General features: G+C 37.2%; 1 protein-coding gene across 1 annotated transcript in view; it reads left to right on the top strand.

Moving 5' to 3' along the window:
* The window catches only part of GLIS3 (GLIS family zinc finger 3), a 1,687,591-nt gene that overhangs the window by 1,660,785 nt on the left and 13,512 nt on the right, over positions 1-13,294 (top strand). Inside the window, exon 11 of the mRNA XM_044061079.1 lies at positions 2,003-2,191. Within this exon, the coding sequence (XP_043917014.1) occupies positions 2,003-2,191 (189 nt within the window). The remainder of the gene's footprint in view (positions 1-2,002; positions 2,192-13,294) is intronic.

Genomic DNA, 13,294 nt, shown 5'->3' with positions numbered 1-13,294 from the left:
GCCTCGACAAATCTGGTTTCCCTTTCCTCAAACTCATCAGGTGGATGAACCATGGATTCTGGACCCAGTGCCAGACCTGTTGACACACTCGTCGGGAGTTCCCCCACACATCTCTCAAGTCCCTCAAACTGACAGCTTGGCTGCTCCGCTTCCCATCTTAGCCAGGTCAAACTTACTGTCCCCTGCAGTTCAGCAGATCATTGTATCTTCCCATAAGCCATCCACGAGGAAGCTGTACAATAGCAAATGGAAACGTTTCGCATACTGGGCCTCGCAACAGGGTATAGATCCATTAGGGGCTCCTGTACACAAGATACTAGAGTTTCTTTCCACACTTTTTCAGGAAGGAGCTTCCACTTCCACGATAAGGGTACAACTGGCAGCTATATCCAATTTTCATGTTGGTCGAGGAGATAATTCTCTCATGTCCCACAGACTTTGCAAAGCCTTTATGAAAGGTACCTTTCACCTACGTCCCCCTTTTCGTGATCCAATTGCCCCGTGGAATCTTAACCTGATGTTATCACGGCCCATGTTGCCCCCATTTGAACCAGCCGCCACAACTCTTCTCAAATTTTTATCATGGAAGACACTCTTTCTGTTTGCCATCACTTCCGCTCGGAGAGTTTCAGAGATGCAGGCTTTGTCTGTCCGGCCCCCATACATGATTTTTCACCCAGACAGAGTAACATTGCGTACCAATCCATCCTTCCTTCCAAAGATTTGTTCAGTTCAAAATATTAATCAATCTATTGAGCTACCCACCTTCTTCAAAAATCACTCTAATAAGCTGGAATACATGCTGCACAAATTGGACGTCCACAGGCAGCTGAGATTTTACTTAGACAGAACTAAGGAATACAGAAAATCAGACCAACTATTTGTATCTTATGCTGACCAAAAAAAGGGAGAAGCGATAGCAAAAGTTACTTTATCCAAATGGCTATCGGACTTTATAAATTTCGTATATGCAGAATCAAAATAACAGCCCCCCTTTAATCGTAGAGCTCATTCTATGAGGGCAGTTGCTACTTCCTTGGCCCATGCCGCTCGTTTACCATTACATACCATTTGTGCGGCGGCAACCTGGGGAAAACCACATACCTTTATCACCCACTACAAATTAGATAAAAACTCCACTGTTCTCAGGAATGTTCTCCCTTGAGCCACCCAGGATAAAGGAGCTAGGGACGCTACCCGTGTGTAAGAACAAATGGCGAGATTGAACAATTTCACATTAAGAAGTTATGTCTTACCATAACGTTCCATGTGAATTGTTCATCTCGCCTTTGTTCTTACATTCCCCCCCTCCATCCCCCTTCCTGCGGTCTAGGAGAACGGGCACGTCTTGAGCTGAGTTCAGTGTTCTCTAGATGTGGGTGTTCTTGAGCTTCCTACTGTACTTCAGGTATGGCATCTTTTCTACTCTGCTTTATTATAGAGTATTAGACAGTGTGGTTGCATTTCTGTGCGCTAGGGCACAGTAACTAGTGGAGTTCTTCAAGTGTTAGCAAACTAGATCTGAGGGTTAGCACCGGAGGATCATGGGATAGCACTGTGCCTCGAGCTTTCTCGAAGATGCGGAGCTGGTGATGCGGCCGACTCAGAGCCGAGGATCGGCTCCGAACCCGTGTGTAAGAACAAAGGCGAGATGAACAATTCACATAGAAAGTTATGGTAAGAACATAACTTCTTTTTTCTCCTGATTTGCACCTAGCTTAGCATTACAGCATAGTTTGTTTGAGGTTTTTCTCTGTAATCAAATATAGAAAAATGAAGCTACAGATAGACAAGCATAACATTTAAAAATCATTCTCAAATGTACTGGTTAAACATCTTCCCACTATTAATATGTGACAAGTCTAATGCTTTGTTTGTTTCTTTGTTAGGCATCTAGGAAGTCTTGCTGTAACACACTTTAAATAACTGCATGGTGTGACAAGATGTTCAAAATGTTATCACTGTGTAAGAGTAAATGATTTTCCATTATATTTTGCATCAGGTTTTTATGGACAGCTACATACCCTGTATCCACCATACCACACAGATACCCAACATGGCATGCCTCAAGGTATCTCACGAAATATGATGTCTCTCCCACCTATTGAGGATGGAGTGATTCCCTCATCCACAGGGCAGACAGGTTTTGATGTTTTTCATCGTGCATTTTCTGCTCACTCTGGCATTGCAGGTAATTACAGCCCTATGATTTATAAAAATATTTAACTTTTTTTTGATGAATTATAGTTTTATCTTTATTCGCTGGTATTATATGCATTTACTTACAGAGTAAGCATCCTGGACAATGCAGTATCCATTTCAGGCATGACTAGACACAGCAGATCACAAAACAATTGGCAACAAAAGTTTCAGAATATAAGATAAACGTGAGAAATTAAAACATTGCAATATATAAATATTATAAAAGTGCAAGCTAAACAAGATAAGCAAACAGAGTAGGTTTTTATTTAGGCCAGAAAAGATAATATAGTAAAACACACAGCCATTCAATTTGTATAAAAGAATTTGCATTACAGTATAATTCATAGTACATTCATAGCACACATCCAGTGGATGCCATTACTTCTGATACTGACCTTGCCTGAGATCATACATATTAAAGGCAGTGAAAATTGAAATGACATTGCACAATATGAAGGAGGATCATTGTTAGAAAGAAAAATAAACCAAATAAAGCACTGGAATAAGCAGTGTCACAGTGAAAGGAGATGTACCTGTAAAATACATTATAAACATGAAATGGAATAGTGACTCTCTAAGGTTTATTAGAAAACATTTCCAAATGAATCAGATCATACAAAGACATGAAAAAAAAACTTTAGTCAAATAAATAGCTTACTAAAACTATCTCACTATGTACATTACTATAGCATGTTTGTAATATTCTCACATTAATGACCATTTCAAGTATTAAAATCATCAATACTACATAACAACACCATCAACCTCATTTGGACTATGACAGCCCATGTTACAGTGGTAAGTATTAACTGCATCACAGTTTTCTGTCAATATTATTTATCTATTGACATTTGATTACCAGAAAAGTCCAACTGGATAGGAGCACATTTTCAGCAGAGGCCCAGGGAGAAAAGCTCCAAAGTATTACAAAACATTTTAAGAACAAGAATTTTACAGTCTTTAAAATAATACAAAAAACAACTACAGTTTAAATAATTATACCAAATTAGACATAATATAAAACATTCATTAAGAATAGAGGAGTTATATGACAAGGATTTAATAATTAGAGGAGTTTTAGCAAATTTATAGAGAAGTTAAAGATAAGTTAGTATGTTACAAACAGAAATTGCAATATGACATGAGAGAAAATCAGGCTTATGGTATATTTAGAGAAAAGGCCAGGGAAGAGAAATTGATAGAAATAAAAAAATGAGTGAAGAAAAGAGAGTAAGGAGATGTAAGGCATGAGTAGATATTTGTTCCTATTTAGAGATGTAGTTTATCCTGGTGTTGAGCAGGAAGAGAGACAGCTTTAAATTTCACATTTCATATTTCAGTTTCTTTCAATAGCAAGAAGCAGCAATATCTTTCAGAGTTATTACCTTCAGAATAGGTATCAGAACGTCTGACAGGAAGAAACGCTACATAAAAATACTGACAAATATCTCACAATGTAAGCTGTGGATATTTAGAAGTTTCTCTTATTAATGACTATCTCATGTCAAATTGCTTGTCACGAGTATTTTTGTTTACATTTATAGCTTTAGTTCTGACTTAAAGTATGTTAAAAATGCTAATTCTATACAATATTTCTTTTCTGAGATGAAATCTTAGATGAAGTGTTCACAGCTGTGTCATATCTGCCTATCCCTCTGTCTACACCGCTTACATCTATTGCAGGGAGTTTTGTGTGACACCTGTCAAGAAAATGATTATTTTCAGATATTTTTCTTTGTTTCTCTAAACGTAATGTGTTGTTACAGCAGACCATTTCATAGTTATGTCATGCTGATAACTAATGAGGCTGAAATCTAAATATATATACCAATCTTGTCTTAGGTTCATAGGTAGGTTCATAGGTAGGTACTGGGCTATCTGCCCGAAGGCATATATTAGCCCAGCCACATTGTGCGGTATTCACTGCCTCTTTGGTTAGTTCCCTAGGCCCTTGATCTAGCAGCTAGTACCCTTGGCCCCTATCTAGTAGAGCTGTTGGTATGATCCCTGGTGTGAACTTTCTGTTACCCATCCACTCGTCAAGGTTCCTCTTGTTTAAGAATGGCTGAAATTTATATATGCCTCATGATCTTGGTCCTGATTTGCTGTGTGTTTGAAAAATCATTACTACAGGATGCAACACTGATCTACTGTGCTAAGATTTCCATTAATGTCGAAAATGTAAATATATATATATATATATATATATATATATATATATATATATATTACAACTTTCAAAAACACAGAATTTTCACTTCTAATAGGTAGTAGTTACTGATATCAAGGCATTGCAAAACAGCATATAGTAGGCTTGCATTCAAATGCATTACTTTATAAATAAGATGAAAAGAGAGGAAACTAATCAAGAAACAAGCACTTGGATCAAGAAAATAGTACACAAGAGATTACTGACTTCAAGTAGGGCAAATCTGCATGTGTTTTGCAAATAGTGTATGACTCAGAAAAGTGAAATTGATAAAAAGGTAGACCTTTATGCCAGATAAGGACCACTTGGGCAAGACTCTTGTTATTTTTTAACCATTTAAGTAAGCTCCAAAACTACAAGCAAACCAGACTAAAATACAAAGGGCAAGGATGTAGTAAAAATCTCAAATTCTTTATTCATGAACCAATATTGGTTCATGAATAAAGAATTTGAGATTTTTACTACATCCTTGCCCTTTATATTTTAACCCTTTAAGTAAGCTACAGGTCCAGTTAAACTAAGTTCAAGCTTATTTAAGTGCCTGAGCCCAGGAACTGTATATATATATATATATATATATATATATATATATATATATATATATATATATATATATATATCAATTATAAATAATACAAAAATAAAACAGAATAAGTGACATCAATGAGAAATAATTTGAGTCATGTTAGTAGATGATTATAAGCTAAGTCAAATAAATGAGCTTTTAAGTCTCTTTTAAACAGCCCAAAGTAGGTTCCAGGTTAGCTAAAGTTACAGGCACCAAAGGATTCAAGATTGAAAGTATGAAGCCATAAGAAGACCCTGAGAGTTGGATCACATTGTACAGCTTGGGTTGTACTGATGTAAGATTTCTCAAAGTTATGATGTGCCAAGATCACAAAGAACATGGCAGACCAACTCAGTTCTATGTCTGATGCTAAATTCTGACTGGAATGAGTCTAGGACAGCCTGATTGCTCAAGTAGGTCTCAAACTGTTGATAAATCATTTTCTCGAGAGCCTTACCAAGAAATGGAAGATATGAGATGGGACAATAGTTGTCAATATTATTAGAGCCTGCACCAACCTTTTTAAGTGTGGGTAACAAGAACCTCGATTAAGTAACAAGGAAAGACCCTGGACCTTAGGAATAGTGGTAATTATCTGACATATCAATAGTTCACAGCCACTAAGGATGCCTCCACAAACCTAGATGTCCACAGATCCAAAGAAAAAAGGATAAAATGCAAACTAGAAATAAGAGCACACAAATCATTGGTGTCATTAATGGTAAATTCTTTCCTATGAGGACTAGTAAAGATTCCTTCATTAGCCAACTGTAGAACAAGAATGGCTCACTGAGGGGAATGAAGATCTAATGCAAGCATTTTTTTGCAGAAAAATATTGGGCAGCCATTTCAAATTTTTAGATAATAAGGATCACTAGGTATTAAGACACCAAAGTGTTTGCTTTCTTCAAATCTTTTTAACTTGACTTATGTCTGTTTAGACACAAAATATCAACTATCTCTTATTCTGAGTTGATCGTATACTCCCTTTTCATTTCTGATCCTGTAGGAATGCCATAGATAAAGAGATCTTGTAGTTCAACTAGAATATGGTCTCCCTCTGACTGCTGCAACCTCTAAAAGAAATGTATCCACATTCAAACCATCTCAAATGCCATTTATAGATTCATCACTCTCTCCCCAAGAAATGAAAACCACTAAAAAAACATTGAAAAAGTTCTCACTGTGAAACAACAATCTGACTTTCCATGCACCTCTCACCTGTTTCATCTTATTAAGAATGAAACCTTCCCTTATTAACCCCAAGACTATTCAGAGATGTACCAACATACAACCTTATAAGTCTTAACCATATAGGTCCTCTCCTCCAAACCCTCCAATCTAGACTTCAGTGAATGAATCGCTGTTATCTCAGTCCTTGGTCCCAAACTGTAGGAATCTTTCCCTTCTTTTATTAACAATCATTCATCTTACCATATTTTCAAGAAAACTAAAAGCACAATACAAGACTCTAGGAAAATACAGATGTTCTCTCTGTCATACAACTTAACCTCTTCCTATCTTACTTCCTTCTACGTTATAAGTTCTCTTTCTGCTTTTTGTTGTAATTCTTTCACTGTATTGACTCAGATATCTACTGTTTTGTCAGTCACTCTGTAAATAATGTTAGTTATCTATTGCCTTTATACCCTCAAACCAGCTCTGACATTCACTTTGTATATAATACACGTATGTATATTGCATGTTGTCATTCACTCTGTAGATAATGTCATGTATCTGTTGTGTTTACTGTGGGCTGAGACTAAAATAGATCCAGTGTGATCAGTGCTCTACTCTGGCTAACAAATGCAAAATAAAATAAATAAAATAAATGTATGATTTTCTCAATATGTCTTTATAATTAAACAATATCTGCTCCATGTAATCTTAAATTATATGACTGTTTTTGCCCCAAATGTATTTTTGGAGAGCTTTTTTTCAATCATGCACAACATTTTGCAGCAAAAAATAAATAAATAAACAATGTACCACATCTTCCTCCTCCAGCTATCCACCTTGCTTTTTAAAATTGTATTATTTTATCGCCTTAACTCATTACAGCCAAGTGCACCTTCAGGCATTATTTCTGCAGTTACCTCCTACTGATGTGTTTAGGTGTCAAATATTGCTTGTTCATATTTGCATTAATAATTCCAAAACCATGCTTCATACAAGGTATCAGAAGATTTCATCTTAAAGCATAAATCATGGCAAACGCAATTATATTGATATTTGATCTCTGTCAAATGCAGCTAAAGATGTCCTCTGCAATTACTGTAGCACTGATCCCCAATACCTGTAGTCTTTATAAAGTGTCACATATCAGCATTCTTTAGCTTTAGATAAAACAAAGTGGCTGTCAGTATCAGCTTGATCATTTTTTTTTCTCAGTTCAGTAACATGTAAGCCCTTCAATGAAATGTTTGCCCCATCTAAACCAAAATCTCCAAATAAGAAATTCAGAGTGGTCTCTGCAAATCCAGGATGGTGTCCAGCTGTCCAGATCCCATTACACTTTAGCAGCAGGTAAAAAAATCTTTTAGTAAAATAGCTCCCAAAAGTTAGAGCATTGTAAAAAAAATAAAACAACCTAATTGTATTTGGGAAACAGCTCAGAGTTACCTATTTTAATGATCCAGGCTAAAGTAACTTCACCTTCCCCTGTATTAAGGAATTAATCATAACCAAATTTACCTCCCACATGATTTGCAACACCAGCTGACATTACTTTTCTGTTAATATATTTAACCTTCACAAATTAGAAATCAAAATAATCATGTGACTATTAGTAATATAACTGTATGAAACCCAGTGGTTTCAGAATGGACCCATGGAACTGTCCGCAGCCCCTCAGAGGCCAAGAGCAAAATCCATATAGGGCATTTTGCACAACAAGCTCCTTTATGTAACAGTGGCCCATATGACATCCCTGCTTTGCGCCAGTGATCACAGAGTCTCAATCCTCATCACAGATACTGTTAAGGGATGTTCACTTGGAACAGAAATAGATACACACAGTATGTCCAGATGCAACTCTCTGCACCAAGCACAATTTGACGTCCCCAGGTGCATCTGCAGTTACCTCCTACTGCACGTCTAGGCATCAAATATTGCTTGTTCATATGTACATTAATAATTCCAAAACCATGCTACATACAAGGTATCAGAATATCTTATCTTGAAGCATACATGATAGCAAACACAATTGTATTGATATATCCTATGTCAGTGAGTATTTGTTAGAATTGTAAGGTGATAACTTCATTTGTAAAGGCTCAAGCCACGCCCACTGTGAGTTAAAGGTGCACACTCAAAAGAGATGTACTGGAGGGAATGAGTTAAGAGCACACAGGGAACACACTCCTGTCCTGGGGCTGGGTTTTCCTCTCTCTCACCAGGCCCCAAATAATACCCATGTCTGATCACAGCTGTAGATTTGAGTCCTCAGCCGAGTGTTCCAAGCCAAGTCCTCCACCACCCTCTCTGTAATACCAGTGCTCTGTGTCATTGCTCTAAGTAGCTGACACACACACTCTTTAAGATTTGATTTTCACACACAGAACACACACACACATCTAGGAATGGCTGGCACACTTTTACCAGCTATGCCTCCTCTGCTCAGACTATAAGGTAGGCACTGCCACCAGAACACTGCAAAGCCAGCTACTCTAAGGCTGTTACAAGGGTACCCAATTATACTGAGGAAAATTAATACTAATACAAATGGTAGTATTTGACCAATGCAGCAAGGCTTTCAGAAGCGGCCATAGTGTCACCAAATAAATATAAGTACTCTCAAAGGTTAAAATATTCTCTAAAAGATCAGCTAAAATGAAAAGTTAAATATATTTAATAATAAATAATAAAAGAACATGAAAATACTAAATATATATTTACAATAAACACCAGAATTTCAATCACAGGAAATATTAAAAATAATGCAGATGGATAGATTCACACAGATACAGAAAAACAGTACTTAACTAATCTCACTATATTTTCCTGACTGATCTAAAGAATTACTTTCCCTGGTTACTTACTAAAGCAAGACAAGATGACATGCATGAGTGATCCTTCTTTGTTGTTGTTCTGTCTTTCGGCTTTTCCTGGTTAGGGGTTGCCCACAGCGGAACTCCGGTCCGCTAATGATTGGCAGTAGATTTTTACGTGCTGAGTTGCCAGCTCTGACGCACAACCTTCAACCAAGGTACGCCCATTCACGCATGTCTCCATGCAGAAGACGCTCTAGCTGAGAATCGAACCAGACAGTGTCTTACTGTGAGGCGACAACGCTACCACAGCACCACCACCGCAGTCATGTTTGAAAAACAGACTGCCCTGATACCTCTGTCTCATCTAATATTAAAACATCATTTCAGTGCTGGATTACAGAATGACATCATATAAATGTGGTCATCTGACTTCTGGTTCCCACACTACCCCCCTTTACTAGAAATTGAACCAGAATCTAGCACATAGGTGTCATAACACACACATAGAGCTTTGCTAAGATGTGTTATAGCATCTGGAAGCTATAAAACCATTTAAAAAACTTCCACCCTTCCAGCGTAGCAATTAGTTCACCCCTAAGGACAATATAGTAGGATTTTTAGTCCTGGTTTTCACATACATTTTGTCTCTGGCAGCAATCAGAACTGTAAAATACAATATTTATGGCCTATCAGGTAATTTAATTCCAGACTATTTTTTTAAAGTTATCTGGACAGAGATTAACCTCTTCTCTTCCAGTATTCTCTGTCACAATATATTAATTTGAACAGTTACAATACAGTCTGACATGCAGGTGTATTTCTTTTCTGTCCAGCAGGATTCACTGTTGGTACATTTTTAACACAAACAGCATTACAAATACATTTTAAATGCAAGCACCTGTACAAATCAGTCTGATATACAAATGACATATAGTTCTTTATAAAACTCCAGCTATGCTGTCATATGTTGCACATCCACTGCCCTACTTCTCCTGGCATAGCTGGCACTACCTCACATCATCACAGCCCATATCATATGTGGACAAGTAAATGGACACTAAGATCTATGATGATGATCCTGTAGCAAAGAAGAGGCCAATGGAGGTAATGCAGAACAGGCATAATTTGCTGCTAACATAATGTACCAGTATGTAACTTAACTGCAGTGTTCAGCATCATCTGTAAATGTTCCATCTCTGTGTTTGGAAGTGCTAGTTAAAGGATAGTGTAATGAAATATGAAAGAGACCAAGGCATGAGCAACAACTTAGATTGAGATATCAAGTGTTTAATCCTTGATACGTTTTAAAAATGCAAACAAGAAAACCACTACAGCCATCACCTGGTCTCATAATGTTAGCCTATAGTCTAGATTAACACCAGTTTCACATCTTATTAACAAATTCAAGCTTATTATCACAGTACATTATACTGTTGGAAAGAGGTAAGGCAGAGAAATCCCTCAGAACTGTGTAAGCTGACAAGGCCTGGGTTTTGGTGGTGTTCAATTTTATCTGATTTAGGGATAGACATGAATGTGTGACTTCAAAAATTATCAGCCAGGAAATAAACACATCATATCATCTGGGGAAAAGAAAATAAATCTGGTAGTTTTATGAAGGCAGAATATAGAAACATAAGAAAATAAGCTCCCTGCCAGAACAAAAAAAGTACTATGAAATCACAGAATACATATAAAGGGGAAGCAATATCAAGGGCAAGTCATGTAGTGCAAAAAAAGTTTTATAATATAGCTATTGTGTCAACTGCTGCTTTTGAGTCCTTGAGAAAAAAACTGTGAAGCTGTTTACAATCCACTCAATGGAATGTTATTGTCATACGTTTATTAAAATAATGGTTAGAAAGAAGTCTGATTTTAGTTTTGGTTGTCTAAAGCTTACAGAAAAGTTTTTTTTCTCTTTCCCATTATTCCCAGCTGTAGTTTACATAGATACTGATTCTTACTCTAATTTTTCTACTGTCTTGTTTAGATGAAGGTAATGACCTAATGCCTCCAGAAGATGCTAAGTTTAATGCCTACATTATACTGATGGAAGAATATTTTAAATGGGGAACTATGGATATTTCTAATGAGACTGAGTTGCTCTAAAACTTTACAGCCTCTGTACTTCATAACTGGGCTGTGACTTTAATAAGATACCAATACAGTAGAACCTTGAAAACCTTCAATGAGATTGTGTTTTCACAAAAAGGTATAATTTCTAATTATTATAAATGTAGAAACAGATATGCTGAATCTAAAGATAATGAGCAATAGTTCAAGCCCTAGTCCTAGATAAAGAATTTGTTTTAGCAAAGTCTAATGTCAATGATAAAAGTTATAAGTTGTAAAGCTTCTTGGGCAAACGCTGTAGACAGAAATGCTCTAGTCATAGGTGTCTCCTTAGTGAGACACACAGATGCGCCACTTGCAGGAATAAACAAAAAAGTGATCTGCTTCAAAAGTGCCAAGATATGACATGCCAATCGGGCACTCAGTTCCCTTCATCCTGGGTTAACATCTGATATGGATGTTGTCATTTGGGTGTTAGTGAATTCAGAAGCAACTGCCTGGATTATACAAAAAAAGATCTGGTGTGTGTAAGGTTGTATGTAGCTGGTATTGGACACCATTCAACCTTTACTCAGAATGATGCCACAATATAAACAAAATATAAGTGACTTCAACAACTGTCTTAGCTATTGGTTTCATTCCAAAAAGGGCCAAGATGTATTAGTCAGGAAGGAAAAAGTTGATAGTCCCACCTGTTTTGCTAGGTATAGCCTGTAGCTCTCTTTCCAGTGCATTTTTATATTGGCCAAAACTTTGCCAACCCCATAGTGCCTTTTTAAGTAATATCAGTGTACTTCATCAATCAGTCTAGCCAAGCCAAATCAGGACAGTATAAAAGTAGTGTTTAGTGCTAGAAGACTTATTAAGATACTGCCATCCATACAAGTCCTCCTGATAATAGAAAATATTGACATTTGCATCATCACTAAAACATGGCTCCAATACAGCAATAATGCACCCTTCCTATGATGATACCCTGCCTAACAGCTGTTCAACAGCTCTACTGAGTGCATTGCTACTACCTGTGATGGTGTTTTCCTATTCCTCTACAGTTCCATTGCATACAGTCTTCTACAGCAAGATAATGACCTTGAACTATTCCACATCTTAGTAACTATCAAGAAGATCCCTCATCATATCCTAGTCAACTGACACTCAAAATCCATGAGGTATACCTAACTATGCTAGACTCCATCACAAATGAAATTCATAGGTTCATAGGTTGGTACTAGGCTATCAGCCCTAGGGCCTATCTATGCAAGCCTAGCCATAACAATTCCCTGGCTATTTCTTCCCACACTATTTACTTCCCTGGACCCCTGTCTAGCAGGGCGACTGACGTGATCCCTGGGATGAATTTCCTTTCTCCCATCCAATCGTCAAGGTTCCTTTTGAAGAGGACCAAAGAGGCACAAATTAACAATATTTCCTTGGAGATTTCAACTATTCATCCAAAAATTGGATGATGCATACTGCTTACGGATGCACTCACAGACACACACACACACACACACACACACACACACATATACACACACACACACACACACACACACACACACACACACACACACACACACACACACACACACACACACACACACACACACACACATGCACAGTTCATCCTAGATTTCATTAGTGCAGACTCTCTACACCAGATTGCACACTCCCCTACCAGTGGTATAGCTACTCCATCACTGATCAGATCCGACCATCATTCAGTGTTTTTCACAATTAGGACCCAACCCAAAATAGGCACAAAAGCTGACTATCTTTAGGGATTTTTTAGAGGCAGACTTACTGAAGCTAGCTGATAACCTGAAGTGATTTAAGTGCCCCCCCCCCAAGACTCAGTAACCAACACCTCTACATTTCTTGGTAGTTTTTATTCTTACTTTAATGCCTGTTTTAAGACATCAGTCCCAGTATGACACAAATACAATGTTAAGTTTAGGAACAAACTTAAATGTTGGTGCTACAGTACAAAAATTCTATATAACAGTAGAAAATAAAAATCTTTTTGTCCTTTGGAATACAATGAAAGCCCTATGCTTCAAAACTGAACTCAAGAAGGTTAAATGAACTTATAAGCAAAATTAAACCTGCCAAGGTGAATTATGAACTGAAAATCACCACCTTTGTGAACCATAAGCCCTTTTTGCAGCCATGTCAGAATCGTTGGGAAGAATACCAGGCAATGCAATGACACCCAGCCACCCGCTGGGGATGTAGCCAACATGCTAGCTG

The sequence above is a fragment of the Protopterus annectens genome, chromosome 2.part0, assembly GCF_019279795.1.
Source record: "Protopterus annectens isolate FY-2018-M chromosome 2.part0, PAN1.0, whole genome shotgun sequence".
NCBI lineage: Eukaryota > Metazoa > Chordata > Ceratodontiformes > Protopteridae > Protopterus > Protopterus annectens.
This window is presented reverse-complemented; position numbering and strand designations above follow the sequence as displayed.